At 41.5% G+C, this 19,807-nt stretch overlaps 1 protein-coding gene across 2 annotated transcripts in view; it reads right to left on the bottom strand.

Moving 5' to 3' along the window:
- Positions 1-19,807, bottom strand: part of JARID2 (jumonji and AT-rich interaction domain containing 2) — a 207,218-nt gene that overhangs the window by 99,882 nt on the left and 87,529 nt on the right. For both annotated transcript variants that reach the window (XM_014878218.2, XM_088169073.1), the window contains exon 2: positions 18,185-18,320. In XM_014878218.2, the coding sequence (XP_014733704.1) occupies positions 18,185-18,320 (136 nt within the window). The remainder of the gene's footprint in view (positions 1-18,184; positions 18,321-19,807) is intronic.

Raw genomic sequence — 19,807 nt, 5'->3', positions numbered from 1 at the left:
TAAAAAAAGATATTCTGGTATTTTAAGTAACATGAGAAAGAAAGCTATGCCAAGAGCATGTCTCTAGACAACAGCTATTCTACACTAGAAAGTAAAAATTAGCAATTGTGTCTCCACAGAGTATAACAGAAGGAGGAAGAAAGAAGGTGAAGGCAAACACAGTGAAGCAAGAAAGAGCCTGCTAATTGGAAGAAAATACAATGTATGAATGTGCAAATAAAACAACAAGGGAAATAAAAAGGCAAGCAATGTCTTAGCAACAATGAATACTTGTGAGCCTGAAAAGGAAGAAAGGTGCTGCTAAAACCCAGAGACTTAGAAAGGCTTGGCTATATTTGTTAGGATTTCTAGGAAACTCTTACGGATTGAGTAATTTGAAAACTGCATATCTGCATGAAACTGGGAACAACAGCAAAACAGCATCTTGATGAACACTTGCTATGTGCTTTTTCTCTAATGAAGCACAGCTCCCAGTGATCTGTGGTGAGGGGATCACACAAACAGGACGGGCTTATGATCCGGGTTGATGGAGATGAAGAAAAGCCCATTGCTGGAACTGGTGTCCTGGACAGCCAGCACCTTCCCTGAGAAAGCAGCAGCAGGCAGGGGCCAGGCCAGCCCTCTGCTGCTGTCTTTGGAGAAGCCTGGAGAGCTGGCAGCAGGAGCTAAGAATGCAGCATAACCCTTATGTACCAAACACACTCCCCTCTGATGGACTGGGACAGCCTTCCTCCATTTGCAAATAGGAAGCAGCAAGAACAGAGAGCCAAACCAAATTAAATAAAATTATCAGAGACATAAATGTACAGCTTGACTTCTACACACACGTCAAAGGTAAACAAAACAGCAGATTCTGATAGAACAGGAGGGCTCCAGCACAGCAGTGTGCTCTAAGAAAAAGGATGGGGAAAAGACAAGAGATCTGCCAGAAAGCCCTTTTGGGGAGGTTATCCTCTGCTTAATTGTCTCTAAATCTGCGCCTCTCTGACAAAAGCTGTGAAAAGCAAAGGTTGAATGACATACTTCTAATTGCATAGAGTCCCATTTGATATTTTAATGCATGTCATTGAGGATTTGCCTTTCATGACTTTTGCCAGGAGCATGGGCAGCTCTCCAGACAGATAGAAATTTTTTTTCTCCCAGTGTGGCAGGAGCTATGAGGATCCTGTTTGCTGCAAGAATGCACAGCCTGACGATGCAGTGACAGTGACTGTCCCATGTAGCCAGCAGAGACGAGCATGGATTCAGCCCTCCCTTCACTGGAGATGCTCAGAACTTCCAGTCAAAGATGAGAGAAAAAGTCCTCATCCTGTCCTGGAAAAAATTAATTGAGTTAAATGCTAGGTGTTCTACATGAACTCAAATTATATATGACAGATATTTGAATTAAACCACTTTAATTACTTTTGCTCCACATTTTCAATAACTTTTTAGTGAATGTGCCTTCCCTAACTCTAAGATCATCCATCAGTCAGCTCCAGGAATCAAGCTGTCAACCTCTTTTGCTGACAAAGTTTTTTGTTTATTGTTTTTTTTTCCTCTGGTATGTCACCTCATTCTACTAAGCACTTGACTTTAAAAAAAAAATAGGTGACAGGGCACTTCTAACACAACACCCTAGCCTCTTCAGCAACACGCCAGACAGCCCTCTCCTGGTGCAGGAGGCCAGGGCAGTCTGCCTGGACTGCAGGCAGGGAGGCAGGCTGCCTCCCACAATGCCAGGGATGCTTTGCCAGGGATGCATCGGCACTGCCTGCAGCCAGATCTCAAATTCCCTGCCAGCCTGAGTGCTCACATGCCTGTTCAGAGTCTTAACATAGACCTGACCACCAGGCCAGCACAAGGTCCTGTGATATCCCAGAAAAAGGGAGGGGAGAAGGCTACCTGAGCAATTCTCAAACACTTTTTTTAAGCTGTTGGTTTCAAAGGCTTTTGTCTGTAACCCTAAATGTCATCCATGATGCCTGGTGCTTCACTGCTAATAGGGAAATGGAACTCTCTTCAGGGGAAAACTAGAGCTGCTTTTCCTGGGGGGGAACTCTTCCCCCTGGCACCATCTACCCAGCATTTATTTCCTTTCCTTCACAGAAAGTATCTACAAGGTATCATAAAGCGACATGAAAATTCAACTACCTGGAAAGCTCCCAAAACTCAGCCTTTCATCTTTCAGGATGTCTTCCTCCTTGTCACTGGATTCTCATCTAGCTTGCTAAATTGATTATAAAAATATATTCTTTATAGCACTTGACATGGTTCTAACACATGAAACAGTAATGTGGTCATAGGAAGATTTTTTTTTTACCATAGAGTAAGTAAACTTACTTCAACCATATTTGCAAAACCAGGATGCTTACAAAAATATACACGACAAAAAAATCCACCTATCTTACTGTGAAATCTGTTGCATATCTGTATTTTTCCCTTCTCAGAGGATTTTTTTTCCTTTTTTTTTTTTTCTTGTAGGGACAGGCAAGTAAGTAGTATCATTTCCTCACTTTTTAAAATTAAAGGTCAGAGGACTACACTCCACTCTCAGGATGAAGAACTGCTCTGCTGTTGCACTCAGTCCCCTGTAATCTGTTTGCAGAGTTACTGTCAGAGGAGAGCAGGCTGGTGACATTAAAACATCGAGGCCAACTGCAGCAAACTGAAAGCACAAGTGCAATACTAAAGCCCGACACAAATGAACAAATTTTTCTGCCACGGGTGTGCATGGCAGTGATGACATTTCACCTCTGCTTGAGCACTAAGCCCTTGCCCAATGCAGGGATTCCAGCCCATTCCCATGTGATGCTGACAGCAGGGGCAGAGGTTGGCAGATGTCTGTCGGCTGCCTACCTGCTGGGAACGTGCAATGGAAAAGTACATGCCAGGAAATCAATCTGGAGCTGGAAGACACTTCAGAGAAATCCCTCCTCTCCCAGACCAGATCCAGCACTGCAGTGGCTGGAGAGCAGGTGAGGGGATAAAGCAGGAGGATCCTATGCTCAGCTATCAGCTGAGCTCTGAGGATCTCACTGCAGGAATGGCACAAAGGTCAAAGGTGTTGGGTAACGCCGGCCTGGGCCCCCAACAGACTGTACATGGAGATCCTTCCCGTTTTAATTCAGGGACAACTGACTCTTGCCAGCATTAACGCAGATCTCTGAAGCATCAGCACAGGAAATGTCAGTGCTGTAACAGCCTTTAAGGAAACGCTCCTCTCACAAGCCAAGCAATTTCCATCTCTATTTCCAGCTCTTGAGACCAGCAGCTTAACCTTACTTTCACCTCCCTTTTGTGAGCTCTACAGGCAAACCACAGCGGGGAAGAGATGAGAGCTGGGGTAGGGGGGCAGCCACTTGAAAACCTGATGCTGGAGAGAAGGCTTCTGAAATGTTAAGGAGACTTCCCGACACACCAGCCCCCAGAGGAGTTAAATTCCACCACCATGAAAGATTCTGCTGCTATTAAACAGCTTTTTTTGCTCATGTTTCAGGGCATCAGAAGAGGAAGTGAAACAGCATTAGCTGCTTCCTGACTTAATAGAAACCTTGGGACAACCATCAACACACACTTATACAGCCAAGACTATACACTGATGTGCATTTAATGATTTTATCTTTCCAAATAAGCAAAGGAGATAAAATACTATCTTGCAATTTTTTTTAAATACTGTTTTCTCCTCCCCAACCAAGAACTCATTACACAGAATGTTCCTTTCATGCATTGGTGTAATTGAAGGCTAGCATCCATTAGCATATTTGTTTCAAGTACAGCACCAGAGAAATGGGAGTGAGGGAGTGGGAGGTACATGCAATGGAACAGCATAGAAATATATGATAAAGAGGTAGACGAGCTTTCAAAATATACCCAAGAGGCTGTGAGTATGCTGAAGTTCGTCATTGTATCACTACAATTAAAAAAATTCCCTGATCTAGGGCCAAAAGTGCATTATTGATAGTCAAAACACTGCCTAACTCTATTTCAATATGATGTGACAATACTGGAGGAGGAAAAAAGAAAAGACAAATGGAATCCCTCTGTACATTCACAGTACCCTGTGAACAAAAAGCTAGAGACATATATTAAACTGAAACAGTTCAAACAAAGTCTTCCTGGAGTTAGAACATTCCCACCCTACAATGTTTCCCAAGCTGCAAAGACTATTAAATAGCGTTAATGTTTAGCAAGCATTTAGCACTTTATGTGTTCAGAGTGATAACAGGCACGCTCACGCACACACACCAGCCCCCCCCAAAACAGGAAAAACTCCACTGAACAAAAGGCAGAAGAATTCTCCCTGCTCCCACATGGGGTAAGGCTATAGCAACATTCATCCTGCAGTCAGAGAGGACAGGACATAACCCCACGTGGTAGAATGAAGCAGAGAGGATGGTCGAGCATGCTGTGAGTACTGGAAACACCTTTTCAAAGGGGAAAGATGGATCAATCTAATGGGAAAGCAGCACTGACAGCCTCTGCTTCTGTGCATGCTCAGGCCACCCAGGTTAAAGCCTAACTCCCAGGCAGAACTGTTTATTAGTAACACCAAACAGCTACACAGTAAGGTGAGAACCAATGGGAACAAACCCAGCATTTTAAACATACCACCTCCCCGAAACAAACAAACAAACATAAACACATCTCGTTTAATCATAAAAAGAAAATTTACGACTAGATGCAAATGGAGAGTAGGATGCAAGAAGGAATGAAAGCCCAATTTTTTTTTCTACTGCCATGTGAAATCAGGAAATGCTTTGGCAGAAGCAAGATCTATACAAGTGGACTGTAAAAGAATAGGTTGGACTTTTTACATTTAATTGCTTTCTGAACCTAAAATCTGCCTCAGAGATACTATGGAAAACACTTTCAAGTCTCAGGGAAAAAAAAAAAAAATTCATCGGGGACATGAAGGCCTCATTGTTTTCCCCAAACTTTATATGTCAACACATACACACGCATTAAAAAAAACCCTTACCTCCCTTCTGAGACATTAAATCCACACAATGTTTCTTGGAGAGGGTAAAAAGAAAATGTAGGTCAAGATGTTGAGATAGGGATTGCTTCTGAAAGATGAAAGCATAAGAGGACTAAGCTTTCATTCCTTATGTTTCTTTGAGATTTCAAACAGAGTGTTATTTGATAATGGTCCCTTTCAGAAAATTGGAATTTAATATAGCTAATTATAAGTTAGAGAATTAATGTACAGTCAGTACTCCAACAGAGCCGGTATACCACGCTGATGCTTTTTACCAGCATGTCCCCAGTGCTTATTATAGATCTTTCTCCAAATACTAAGGCCAATCTGTTCTCACATTAGGCTGGATGGCCCAGGAGTTGGGGTGGGGGAAAGGAAAAAAAGCAACCTCCATGGCTGTAGCACTGAGCATGCAGCAAGCAGCCTGGAGTTGCCGGCACGACATGGCACTGCATGGCACAGGAACGGACTCTCACACTTCAAAGGGAGCCCAGAACATGAGGACAAAGACACAATTAAAACACAAGTAGCTGCAGAGGAAAAGTACTCTGAGAAACGGCAAAGCACCTTTTCCTCCTTCCAATTTTAAAAGGGAGGAAAAAGGCTGTCAACAAGATGAAGAGCTCAGGCAAACAGAGAGGGAGTACTCCTAATTGTCCGATATTAACATGGATGTATCTGAAAATTATTTGTCCTATGAGCAATCATAAGCTAAAAATCCTGACCTACATTTCACAGAGAGCAAGGTGTATAAACAGGAATATCTCTCACGACAGGCACCGGCAGCAGACACTGCTAGACTTGGACCAGGAACAGCTTCTCTGCAATCCTGAAGGAAGCCATGCATCGGTGTTCCAGGGACCCACGCAGGTTTGGGATGCTCTGTTTTCAGAGACGGCACAAATGTGTTCAGCAACATGTGCTGCACACAGCTGCTTAGCAAAACTGCAACTTGTGTAGATGTACTTTAGTGAATTTTGAGAGGCAAAATGTATGCTGGGGGAAACTTGCAATCCATGAGGTTCCAGCAGCTTTCCCTTTGTTCTTCACTGTAGTTTCTGACTAAGACAGCGTTTCTTTAAGTTCTCAGCATGTTCTTTAAGTTTAAGATGAGCTCTCTGTTGAGGTGCCAATCAGAAGGGCCATACACCAGTTTTTCCTCAAAACAGTCAGTTGAGATGTAAGCTTTGGGGGGGAGGGCAGAGAGAAATGTGCCCACTTTTGAAACAGAAATTTCTTACACCTTAGCAAATTAATTCTGCTGAAATCATACTTTCATTTGGCATGTCCCCATCTGGTTTTAGAGCACGACCTATGTAAGTAGTGCTACCCTCCAAATAATCTTCTGCACTTAAAAGGCCATGTAAGGACAAAATCTGCCCCCTATAGAGGGCATCTTCCCCCTCCTTATAACGCAAGAATTCCCAAAATCCTGCTGAAATTGCCACTACCACCTGCTCCTAAAACTTGGGGCTGAGAACTTCCTCCTTCAAGCTGCAGAACAGCATTCAACTTTAGAGCAAACAGACACACCAACCAAAAGCTCAGTGAGATCCCTCCTATTGTCCTTAGCACTTTAGGGAAATGAAGACTTCTCGTGACAAGATGACACCCAACCAGTACTTTTCCATTGCTTTCAACCTGAGTAAAAGGAAACAGACAGCGTGGAAAAACACCATCTCCTCCTCATTCCTGCTGCCTGAAGAACTCCGTAGTCAACAAAGGTCAGGAGGAACATCAGCCATGAAAAAAGCCCTGAAAGTTATTTTCCTAAAACCTTGGTAAAATTTCTGAGCCCTTTGTCCATCCTGGCAGAATCCTGGAAGTAGGAAATCACAGACTGAAGAGCAAACTCTCTCTCTTAAGAGTCTGTCCCTAAGTTTCCCTGCAAATCTAGTTTTCACGAGACTAGCCCCACTGAGTCCAAAATTATTTGAGAGGCTTGAAACAGAAAATTACTGAGCAGTTATAATTTTGATCCAGCCAGATGGCAATCCAGCACCATCTCGATATCCAGCTATGCCACAGAAACTGAAAGTCTGCAAAACTTTCCCCATAAACCCCAATATTAAAGTTTGCATGAAGTATTTTAAACTCATTTTTCTAATCAATCAACTATTTCTAAAAAGTCTGCTTTCTAGGCTGTTAATGGCAGAAGCCTAGATCCACAACAGAAAGGTGGTTTTCTGTGCTAAGCAATACCTTAACTAATGGCCCATTTATTCCACTTTAATGAGCAGAGTACTTGTATATAACCCTGTGTAATGCTGTGGATGTTAATCAACCTTCATAACTTTGCATGCCAGTTTTATTGGAGCGCCTTCCATGCTGGCATAAAGGGGACTTTGTACCAAACATTCTTACTCCAGCCTAGCAGAGATCAGCATCAGTTTGCAGCTCAAAAACCCCTTTTTCACAAAGAACATTTACTCTTCAATTCTGGTCTCTTGTTAATGAGACTTTAAAATATTCAAGGACAGCCATACTGTTCCAAGGTAATCTATGAAAGACTGCATTTAAATCTACAATTGCAAATGGGCTGTGTTTATCTACTTAGATAAGACAGCCTTGTTCATTTCAGTTAGAGAAGGTCAGTTCCAGGCAAATGTAAACTGTCATTTGAAGTTCATCCCTGCAGGACAATGAGATGAGGTAACACTTCTGGGACAGGTTTCCATCTAAATAAAACTTGACAACTAGTCCCTAACCACAGACCTCATTGTTGCACAAAAGGCCATCTTCAATTGATTTTGGGGAGGGGGAGAAGAGCGGCAAAACCCCATGTTTCAAGAAGATTTGGAATTCAAGCCACATTCCTGTAACTTCTGTCCCTTATTCATGACTTCCACCTGAAGCTAATTTGCTGCTGACCTCCCAAGATGCAAAGAAGGAGAGCAACTACTTTAGAAAGCACCAGATTGTATTATCTTCGCAAAACAGAGTTATTTGCTTACTGCCCCGTCAAATAGATTGTCACATTAAAGAGAAAAGTCAGGAATCTTGTTTCTAGACAGATAGACCACAGCAGCCAAAAGGAGGAAAGAGAAAATAAGTCCTGCATGCAGACTGTGTAACCGGAATATGCCTCTCCCCAGCCCCAGCTCACTCCTGTACCAAGCCTCAGGTTTGTGGCTCCATGCAATCTTATCACTTCCTTATGGCACATGGAGCCACAGACTCAGAGAGAGCCTGAGGCTCTGAAACAAGATCTCAGCATGCCAGCAAGGGAGCAGGGGTCAGGAAAAAACAAAAGGGGATGAAATTCCTCTTCAGCCCCCTCCATCCCATACACCTGTATGTGTATGTGGCAGTACAACTCAGATGCTTTTTCTCAATGAGAAAATACATAGATATGAAAGGACAGACTTCTACCATTGTACCCTCTTCTAACATTGTGACAGCATTTCCACCCTGAACAGCAGAAAATTTCCCACGTTGTGAGGAAAGAAAAAAAACTGTACTCCTTCTGTGCCATTTTTATCACTTTTAAGCTTCTTTCAATCCATCCACATACACAGGAGGCATAACTTAAAAACACTGGGGTGCTTGCAAAGCATCTTTAAAAACAGTTGGCCATGGACCAACGTTCACCTTTCACAGCACCAGAGAGAAGAATCACTGTCTGAGGGAGATATTTTAGGGAGAACCTGCTTTTGAGACAATCCGGCTGGAAGAGAGCACGTCAAGATGTGATTTAGCTCTCACATGTCTGTTTACACACATACAAAGACTAAGAAGAGACTGAACTATTTTTAAGGTCAACCACTACTGAAGCTGAGTGAGGGGTGAAAAAAGGAGGAGAAAAATGCAATTAAATGCTGGTGCGGTCTTTAGGCACCACTCGGAATGGCTGGCTGAGGCTGCCAAACCTTTAGCAGGAAAAGTGGCTTATCTCCTGGCTTCCCAAATTGCACCAGAGGTCAGCTGATGAGGTTTCAGGAGTTTGCCAGCTCCATCCCTCTGTGGGATCTTTGGCAGATTACTCCAGCTGGGCTCCTTCCAGCTCTTCCCTTTTTTCCATTTTAGCGTATAGCTTGAATAAAGAAAACAAGATGAAGGCTTTGAAAGATAACACACTCTTTCACAAACAGATGCAGAACAAAGCACAGGAAATTCTGAGCAAAGTAAAAAATGAATGTTGTCTGTTCAGGGCTTATCTGGAATGAGTTAGCCTCTTAGTGGACAGATCTGAAACATCACACCGTCCTGACTGTGATAGCAGTGCTCACTAACAGTCTCGTAAGGGGAGAAAACAGGATGGATAAGGGTGGAAATTCAGCTGCCTTTAGCTCTCAGAGATGGAAATTCCTTCAGATGTACCAGAAAAAACATCTATGAGTTAAGCTTGTCACTGTTATCCCTTGTTGCTCGAAGCCCAAGGCTTCTGTATGCATACCTTTGACATGACCAACAACACCCCTGTACTAAATTGGGAAACAAAGGGCATTGAAGGCAGGTTTTTGAAAACATGTTTTCAACTAATTCTGAATACAACATCACCTTAACTGCTTGTAATAAATCTATGCTAGTCAGACACACACATACACAAAGATTCAAAAATGCAGGCACATCTATTACTAAGGAAAGCAATCTGCTATGACTTAACAGTATATGTACTAGGCTATATTTATTTCTTGGAAGACATTCACCCACAAGCTCTGGAACGTATCTACTATGTGATGAACTTCTCATCATCATCAGTTACTTAAAGAGAGCAGTTATTTCAGAATGGTTTCTTGCAGATTTTAAATCAAAAAGATCCAAATGAAACCAAACCAAAATGTGGAGGCAAATGCACTCAAGAGCACAGTCCAATCTCCCAGGCTGTTATGAGCCATGAAATGAATGTGACTAATTCCTGAAGAGTTTCATTGCTCTAAAAAAAATGACTGATATTCTTGCTTTTCACATCAGAAATTCTACATTCAGATGTAGATCAATGACACTTAAAAGAACGTGACACCTATCTTTCAGTGCTTTCATTTTAGTCCACATCACCACAAGGATCCCCAAACCCATTTTGATTGGCATCCATATTCTTAACAAGTCAAGGCCTCTGAACACAGGTAACATAGGGCATTTGAGGTGAAGAGTATGGCACATTGGCAGCTGTGTCAGGCAACTTACTGGCTTGGCTACTGTACCCATCAGCAGTCACAGCAACTCTGCTTCTTCTTCTAAAACCACTTTACTGCCAGGGTTGACACAATAAGGCTTACAGCACACATGACACCTGCTCCAATTAAATACAGCCTAATGGCCCTAGAAATGTCTTGCTGGAGCAAATAGTTCTCAAACTCTTTCAAACAGAGTCATTTCTAAAACACCCCCACGTCAAATAAAAACTGCTGTGGAGATTCTAGGACATAAGACAGCCTCTTGAAGGCTGAAAACATATTCCCCCTAATACTGTGAAAGCACTCCACAAATGCAGTCTTGCACTAAAAGCCCAAAGCTGTAATGTAAAAATAACTAGCAAAGGCCTCACTCAAAGCCAAGCAAAGACAGTTTCAGAAAACACAGTTCCCTAGGATTGACTACAGTAAACTGCATTACACAATCTGTATGCATGAGTGAAACTTCTCTCTGCACTTATTTGTAATACTCATTTTATTTCCCATTACATTCTTAATAAAATGGAGTCTATTATTTTAATGACTGATTTAGTGGTATGTCTTACTCTCATTTCTAAAACAGGCAAACTAGAATTGACAAAAAGTACAATTTTTGACAGAGCTGGCAATCCTGTGACATAAAACCACCACCACTCTTTTGGTTGCAAATGCCAGCCAAGAAGATGCCATAGAGCAAATTGAGGCTGAAAATTTTGCAGTTGATAAAGAGAGAATGAAACTGTTTGCCTGTCCACACTCAAGGGTGATCTCCAGACTGTTGATACAGAAAACAAACCCAAGACAGCAGCTATGCAGAATTATCCTGAGTCAAGGAAAACAAAATTGTTATCTCTGTTGGTGTTAAGGCCAAGTTTTGTTATCATGGAGAGTCAATGCAACAAATTTCACCACTATATAAGTAGTGAGTTTGGGGATTTTTTGTTTTGGGTGGAGCATTCTTGAATATTCTGAGTTAAAAGACACCCACAAAAATCATTGAGTCCAACTCTCAGCCCTGCACAGCACCATCCCCAAAAGTCACACCATTCCTGGGAGCATTGACCAAACACTTCTCAAACTCTGTCAGGCTTGGCGCTGTGATAACTTCCTTGGGAAGCCTATTTCAGTGCCCAACCACCCTTTGGGTTAAAAACCTTTTCCAAATATTCAGCCTAAGCCTTCCCTGACACAACTTCAGGCCACTCCCTTGAATCTTGTCACTGAGCACCACAGGGAAGAGATCAGTGCCTGCTCCTGCTCGTCCCCTCACAAGGAAGTCACAGAGTGCAATGAGGTCTCCCTTCAGTCTCCTTTTTTCCAGGCTGAACAGACCAAGTGACCTCAGCTGCTCCTCATACAGCTTCCCCCCAAGGCTCTTCGTAGTCTTCCTTTGGACTCTAACACGTTCATATATTTCTTTTATTTTGGTATCCAAAGCTGCACACAGGACTTGAGCTGAGGCTGCAGCAGTGCAGAGCAAAGTGGAACAATCACTTTCTTAGACCAGCTGGCAATGGGTTGATTTTTGGTTTGTTTGTTTAAGAGAGACAACCTGGCTGGAAGAGAGTCAAGATGCGATTTAGCTCTTTTCTTTGGTTTGTTTAAGAGAAACATAAACCTAACACCTACACTTGCGAAGCACTTTTCAATGAACTTTTAAGCTCGATCTTTTTTTCCTCATATTCCTGGCAACTGTTGTCCCTTCTAGCATTTGAGGTTGTGGTTAGATGAGATGACTGCGCCAATCCTAAGGCTGTGGTTAGACAGGATGAATGTGCCAAGTCAAGCAGCTTGCTCCTATCAAAAGGGACGAGGAGTCTGATATTCTCTTACTCCAACTTTCAGTAAGGTACTCTGTTCCACCATTTCCACCAAATGAGCACATGGTGCTCACCTGACCTCTTAATGAACACGTGTAATTGATTAAACTAGGAAAAAAATACTTCCTTTTTTAAAGATTTTCTTTCTGGGCTAATTTTGTGCCACGTTAGTACTCTGGACTGGCTGAACTGCATGAGCAGACAAATGGCAGAGCCAAGGTGAAAGCAGGGGGGCCAGACCTATCAGCTACTGCTGAACTCTTTCCCACCTTTCCTCACCTTATTTATTTTAGGCCTACAATAACTCAGTCTGCTACAGATAATGCACACGCCTCTGTAGACTCTTCATTGCCATTTTCATTTTCTATTACCTATGATAAGTAACATATGCAATGAAGCAAGATTATTTTTTAGAATTTGCCTAGAAATGCACTCAGGAGCAACAGAAGCTCTTTTTAGATGGTCATGAAGTAAGTTTTAAGAAAATTCATTACACAATTTCTCTGTTTCACAGGTTAAAGAAATATCCATCCTTTTTACATTTGAGAGGAAAAGGAATATGAGTGTCTTGTGTAAGAAAATTTTCTATCAGTCTTGCCAAACACTGAAATTTTATTAAGACAGGAGCACAATTTGGATGGACATAATCAAATTCAGTTGACATCACTGAGGGCATAATTTGGCCTGAAAAATTTTTTATAAATGGTGATGATGGAAAAGGGAAAGAAGAGCTTGTGTCAGCCAATGAACAAACACGCAAGTCCCTGGCAGGCTCAAAATTAGTTCTATTCTAGAAAACAAAGAAAGGAAAAGAGATTTGGAAATTTTCAATGAAGCCCAACTCAAACATGCTGTTATCTATTTGTTAATCTTTAAATTCACTTGACAGCAAGCACCAAAGTGAAAGTGATGTTGAGTGCCATGACAGATTTGCTCAAATGCTTATTTTCTGAATCTTTTAGTTGAAAACATCTATATTTAATCAGAGCTTAAAACTAGCCAAAAAGGCTGTTTACTCTGAATGTAAAGGGAAAATACTGCAAAGTTGAAAGAGGTATTTCTGTTTCTGTAAATGCATTTTTTAAATCCACTTACAGACAAGGGTCCTTGGCGCAGTTACAATCTTCTACTAAAGCTTAGGAGACACATACAGACATTACCCACTGTCAACAAATGCAATCTCACATCACTGATGGAGTGAAAAGCTCCCTAGACAAACGTTAGCATAAAACCTTCTTGCAGTACTTAATTGCAGCCTTCAGAAAGAAGAGAGATGAAGTTATCAGTATATCTGAACCATCACAGTGAACGAAGAGGGCTGCTCACTTGTTCAAAACTGAAGGCCGAGTAGCAACCCAGGCAGGGAAGAAGACTCACACCACTCTGGGCACACAGAGGCACAGCTGAAACAACAGCACTTCCCAAAGGCTGCCTCGTTTTCATCCACAAGAGTCAGAGGAAGAGAGTGGTCCAAGGGAGGACATGGCTGCCCAGCTGGCAGCTGCTGCCATCCCCTCTTAGTTAGCTTTTGGCAGATCATACACGGCACCAAGCTGAAGCACCTGGCTTAGCAGCGTTTAGGCATTTCTACCACATCTGTTGCAACTTTCATGCCACGCCTGGAGTACCATCTACATGGCCAGGGAAAAGAGGTTTCACCAACAAGCTGAAGTCAGATGAAGGCAGTTCCATGCCACCCTATCACTGGGCACCTTCCTTTCAACATGGCTCACTGGGGAGCATGGACAGAAACCCTCATGCAGCGAGCAAAAAACATTTGAAAATGCATGCATCAATGACAAAAAGAGCTATTTTCAGACTCACTGCTGCCTGCCCCAGCTGGCTTGAACAGCCAGTGTGGTAACCAAGGGATGGGCAGACCCAGGAATCAGAGGTTGGTGCTGCTACTCGGTCTGGGACCATAGTCCCATCAAGAACTGTCTCAGAGCCTCCTGCCTCTCAGTGTGGAGACAAATCATTTGTGGAAAAAACAATTCTCCAACAAAAGTCACGTGAAATTTTGTGTGGGAATGGCTGAGGGCAGAAGCAGACTCGTACAAAGTAGTGCAGTCCCCATCAGTTGCTCAAGAAACAACTGGATGTAGCACTCGCTGCTGTGGTCTAGTTAACAAGGTAGTGACCAGACAAAGGCTGGAAGTCCTTTCTAACCAAAATGATTCTGTGATGGGAGAAAGGGGCACCAGAGACTTTATGGTCCAACCATCACCTCCATCCGTGTGCTGACACGGCTCCCATTCTGTTTAAAGAACATACATAGAATAAATAAGTTCCTTTAACAACATTAAATGTAAGGTGAAATCTTTCAGAATAGCAAAATTACATTTTTTACACATCTCTTTATTTACTTAATGAACAAGACTTCAACTTCTGCCTTGAACCAAAGCATTCCCTCACACACATTTGATTTCCCAAACAGATTATGCCTGCTGTGAGCTTAACCTAGATGACATGTTTGGAAACTGCCATGACACCTTTCTAGGACAAAGTATAGCTGGTGAAAACAAACTATCTGCTTGAATAATTCTAACGTCTGGTTCGTCATCTCTGTAGATTAACTAACCATCTCAAACAAAAAGGAAACTTTGTCACTTTTTCCATTCAAGAAATGCACTTCTGTATCACAAATTTCTTTACTTAGAGTTTTGAAAAAGAGAACTTAAAATCTTAGGTCATAAAAGTTCGCTTTATGATATAGTCTTTTGAGGGTACTGGATTTACTCTCATCAACAGAAAGCAAGCCATTATTACATCTTTCATTGCCTTTTTTATAGCCCTATCTCACATTTTTAAGCTACACAAAAAGAAAACAATTTCCCAAAGGATTTAGTTCTCCTTTTAGATGAGGATCTCTGAAAATTGGTATCACTATTCCAAACACCAATCCCTATTCTTAAAATCCTAATGCAAATGACAAACAGCAGTAATCAAAATCACTAAAGAGGTCCCACTGGGTTTTTCCAGCACATGACCTTGTTTCCATAATCAGAGTTCCAGTATCCCTTTTAGGGCTGCAGAGAGTTTCCTGACAGGCAGCACAAGCATCTCCTTCAAATTTTATATTCCCAAGGGCTGAAGAGGAACATGTAGGAAACAAAGGCATACTGTAGGGTGTTGTTCTATATCTACAAATATCCAGAGTCAACATAAACACACATGCAGTATAACCACCGATATGACAACCAAAACATACCCACTCACCTTTCTCTTTAATCAGAGCCACTCAAGTAACAGGGTTTCAGACACAAACTGAAAATGGCAGGATTATTTTCAGGATAACAAGTTGATTTAATAGTGAGACAGAGACAGCTGAAGTATTATCGTACATAAAACTGCCAAAAGTAATTTCAATTTTTATTTATTCTACATTTTATTTTTATTATTCAGGGAGGCACAGAAGTTAATTGTCTCTGCACCACCACCAGCACATCAGAGCTTGCAGAGACTTTAATACAGAAAAGACTTCTATTAATGGGTTCATCTTCCACATTTAAAATAATTTGCTTTTCACACTATCAATCAAAGAGGTACTATTATTCCAGCTACCAAATCATTAATGATACTACTGAACTTACCAGATGAAATACAATTGACAATCATTTTCATACAAGTTTAGCTGCAGCCTCACAAACACTGGCAAAGGAACTTTTGTAGCATGTTTATCAAACTTCAGCTGCTCCAAATGCTTAAAAACTTCTTAAAGACTCAAGTTGCAAGGAGCTGCTGTACCTTTTACCTACCTCTATTGCTACAAAAAATACTTTTTACTAAAACAAATTACAGATCACAAATCTATGAAAAAATAAATTTAAAGAATGGCAGTTACAAAACTAGACCAGAGAAAGTCTCTGTGCATTACAGATGGTGGCACCAAGATTAAATCCTGCTACCTAGCTGTTTGCAGTCCCCTCAGCTACTAGAAGCACACAAGACCAAACCATACTCCTGCACAGAGCAGGGAGTTCAGAGAGCCTGAATCTCCCTCACACCCTTCCTTCCCACTTTTGAAAATGGTTACATTTGCCAGGTACTGGAAAGGCAACCTATGTGATTTACAACAGTTACATCAATAAATGAATAAAAAATGTGTCACTCACATAAAACTATATTTAACCGCATGGTACCCTTTGGAGCAACATGCAAAAAACAATGGATGTGACCTGAAAACTGAACGAAGGATATATACAAGGAAATATTTTTTTTCTTCCCAGGAGTATGAAATCTGGGATCTAAGACTCATCCTTAAAATACTACATATTTCCTTGAATTCAAAATAGCTCAGTAATTTCTCAGGATGACCTGCTTTTTTCTCAGTCCATAGAGACGCATGGATTTCAAAATACATGGCTGCTTTTTTTTTTTAATGTAACGAACAAATTGCATGTTCGAATTTATTTTCTTGATGTCACTGCACGATATGAATCCTCCTCCCTTTTGCTCATTTTTCTCTGCATAATGAAACATACTTCCAAATACCACTGGCTAAAAAAAAAATGCCTTTAGAGAGAGATGTTGAAACCCAGCAGTGCCAGTGCCAAGACAGGACTTTTAAAAACTCATTTAGCAAAACGAAAGAGCAACATGGAATATCATTCTGGCTCAAATTAAAAAACAAAACAAAAAACCAAAAACAAACAAACAAACAAAAAAACCCCAGAAAAAACCAACAAAAAAAACCCCAAACAAACAAACAAACAAAAAAACCAACAACCCTCAAATGACTGGTCATCTATTTCTGTGAAGGAGAAAAGTTCTGAAGATGTGAGCTCTGCTGCTGCCAGGGAAGCCAGTGGCATACTCCATATCTGGTACCTGCATTGATACAGCATTCCCAGCCAACTTACTTTTTATCTAAGCTGCCTTTGGAGAAACTAGACACCATGAAAACCTCAGTCATCCTGTAACCTGGCACATCATCAAAGCCTCCTAACACACAATTACTGTGCTTCATGCCTTTGGACTTTTTTTCCTTTGACTAAACAAAACCCCCCACAATGGAATAAGAAACTTTCCAAGAGAAATTGTGTTTGACAGAAGATCAATGATGCAGAGGTGTTGGAGGGAGAAAAGCCAATGCTGTTTTGTGTACACCTCCAAGCTTATAAATGGCTCGCTCTTAAAGCTAGATGCCCCTTCCCATCAGATCAGTATTTGATATTATTACTGAACTCGGAAGTCTGAGGTCTTCTTTAATCACATTAAGGAGTTTGCAATTTCTTACACAATACAGTGACTTTATCATGCTGCCTGTAGTTATCCAGCCATTCCCCTAGGTTTTTGCCGCATCAGCAATAACACTCAGTGGAATCTGACTCACCATGTCAACAAGACAAGCTACATATAAATATGAATAACCTACCAAGCAAGCACCCAGCTGCTGTTTTAATGCATTAGCACATGTATAGCTATGCACATGCCTAAAAGGAACTGCCATAAACCTCCATAAAGAAACAAATAAGCTCTTGTGAGTGAAAACTGTAAGCCTGCCCAGAAATCTGGATCCTGCTAGTCATCACTTTCAAGGCTCAAGCCAGCATGACAAAGCCTTTTCAAGTAAGGGTCTAAGCGCATCTGAAAAAGACGCACTTTATATTCACCTCTCAGGACACCACAGCTTTTTAAAGCAAGCTTTAAGGGCAGGGGAAGCAACAGATAATAACTGACTAGAGCATTAAAGAAATGAAATTCAATTCCTTTCAAGCTCCTGTGATCTAAGCCTGTCTGCATCTCCTTTTAATACCTTTAAACAACTGCTCTGTGAACTACTAAACATGGGGAGTCCAATGTCACAGCGCCTGTGTCCTCTCAGCCCTTTAACTCTGTATGTAGATCCTATGCTACTTCACACCTGTGGCCTCGGATCACTCCAGAGACAGATGCTAGTAAGCCAGTTTCTTGCATCTAAGTGACAGTATGTAAATTCTCTCCAAGTGTACTTCCCCAAGGTAACTGCAGCCAATCATCTCTAAATGGTTACCTTCTCTGCTGACATACTCAGCACATCAGGACTGACTAGAAGGGCTCCATTTCTTCAGACTGGCAGCCTGTCCCTGTCCTCCCACCTGCCCTCCACCAGATCCCCATTTAAATCAGTAAGCCAGAAACCAAAACATATAGATTCTTCAACCTGGGCATTTCAAGCACTTCAGAAACAAGTTCCAAGTGCAGATCAAAAGGGCACAGTGTATACCAGAAGGTACCCGGGTCTCCCTCCCTGCCACAGCATGGAGAAAGGACTGAGTCCTTCCAGCAGTACCACAGAGGTGTCTCACCGTTCACTGCCTTGAGGCTCCCGCTAATGCCATCGCTGTGCTGCCGCTTCTGTGCATTCTTGAACTCCTTCAGTGATAAATAAAGGACCTTCCGCACCACCCTCTCCTCTGACCAGGGAATCCCATCACTGTCATCCTAAAGGAGATGGAAACAGAAAAGGAGACATTAGTTGAGTGCACCTGAAACAAAACAAAAAACCAAGCAAAACCAAACAAACCTCCAAAGCCTAAGGCTACACGTATTATTTTTAATTAAAAAAACTGAAGAAAAATACTGTGTAAGAAAATGCAACCTGATCAGCTCTAACAGAGAGTAGAAACATAAGTATTATTAAATCAGAGCATTAGTCCCTCTAATCCTTTATTCTGCAAACAGCAGTAGGCATGTACCAGGTGTTAGGCAGGAGGTAAAACTTAATTGTTAAAATCCTTATAATGAATCCCTCATGGAGAAATTTATCACAGCCAGGAAGTGTTCTCCCAGGTAATTAAGAGGAGGGGGGAAAAACCCAACAAAACACTAAAAATGAATGTTGCAGAAATTGAAGAGATAACTTTGGTGAACCAACTTCTCTTGTTGCCATTTTGACCTTTGTGCCTCTTGGTTCAGGTTATTTTTCTTTCCAGTTTAGTCATTTGCATTAATTGCAGTGTTACAATGAAGTTATTCTGAATTTATCTCAGCATAAAGCTAAGTGGAATTTGGCTCATGGGGCATAAGTTTTCTACTTTATTTTTAGGAGACAAACGCTATTTTGTGAAAAGGAATACTAGTCTATGTCAAATTTAGTACTTGCTTTAGTTAAGCTCCCTGGAAAAGTATTTCCCTAAAGCCTTTAGCATTCAAATAAATTAAGTCAACAAATTGATATAAAGACGTAAGTCATCGTATTTTCATAACCACGTAATTGTCTTGGGGTCTTTGGAAATCACTATTTGAACATTCTTGCCAAAGCAAAAGATTAACATTTCCAGGCCTTAAGTGGTAAGTGCACCACAGCGTGCTGTCCCTGTCACCTCACACTGGAAACTCCACAAGCCCCATCAGCAAGCAATCCCCACCAGGAGGCAGGAGAGCTTAGACCATCCATGTGCCAAAGAAAAGACAGACACCGCCAAGTTCCAAAAAAATAAGCATAGTTTAGGGTGACCAGCGATAGCTTTTTCTTTGCTCTAGTGACATATTGGCATTCAGCTGCTGAATTGTGATCAAAAAAATTTCCACTTCTCACCCTCCCCCCCCAAAAAAATTCTAGGACAAATTACTTGGCAGGGGTTAAAAAACAAAACAAAACAGAAAAAACCCCAACAACAACAAAAAAAGCAACACAATGAGTGCAGTGAAAGCAGCCAGCATTTTGGCAGCAGGATGTGCATTTCGCACGAGGGACAAGCTACTACACTTTGAAGAAGGCTGAGCTATGCCCAGAGTTTTAGAATACAGGCAGCTCTGGGCCAAGAAATCAAACTTTGTAACCCAACACCCACAGCAACGAAAAAAAGACAAAAAATCTCTCAGCAAGCATTTTAAAAGGAGCAGTACATCCAGTTATTTTGTCAACAAAGGTTTACACAAACAACTCTGGCTTACCATTTTGCTGCCAACACAGCTTCAGCCCTAAC

Source organism: Sturnus vulgaris, chromosome 1 (genome assembly GCF_052056855.1).
Source record: "Sturnus vulgaris isolate bStuVul1 chromosome 1, bStuVul1.hap1, whole genome shotgun sequence".
Classification (NCBI taxonomy): domain Eukaryota; kingdom Metazoa; phylum Chordata; class Aves; order Passeriformes; family Sturnidae; genus Sturnus; species Sturnus vulgaris.
This window is presented reverse-complemented; position numbering and strand designations above follow the sequence as displayed.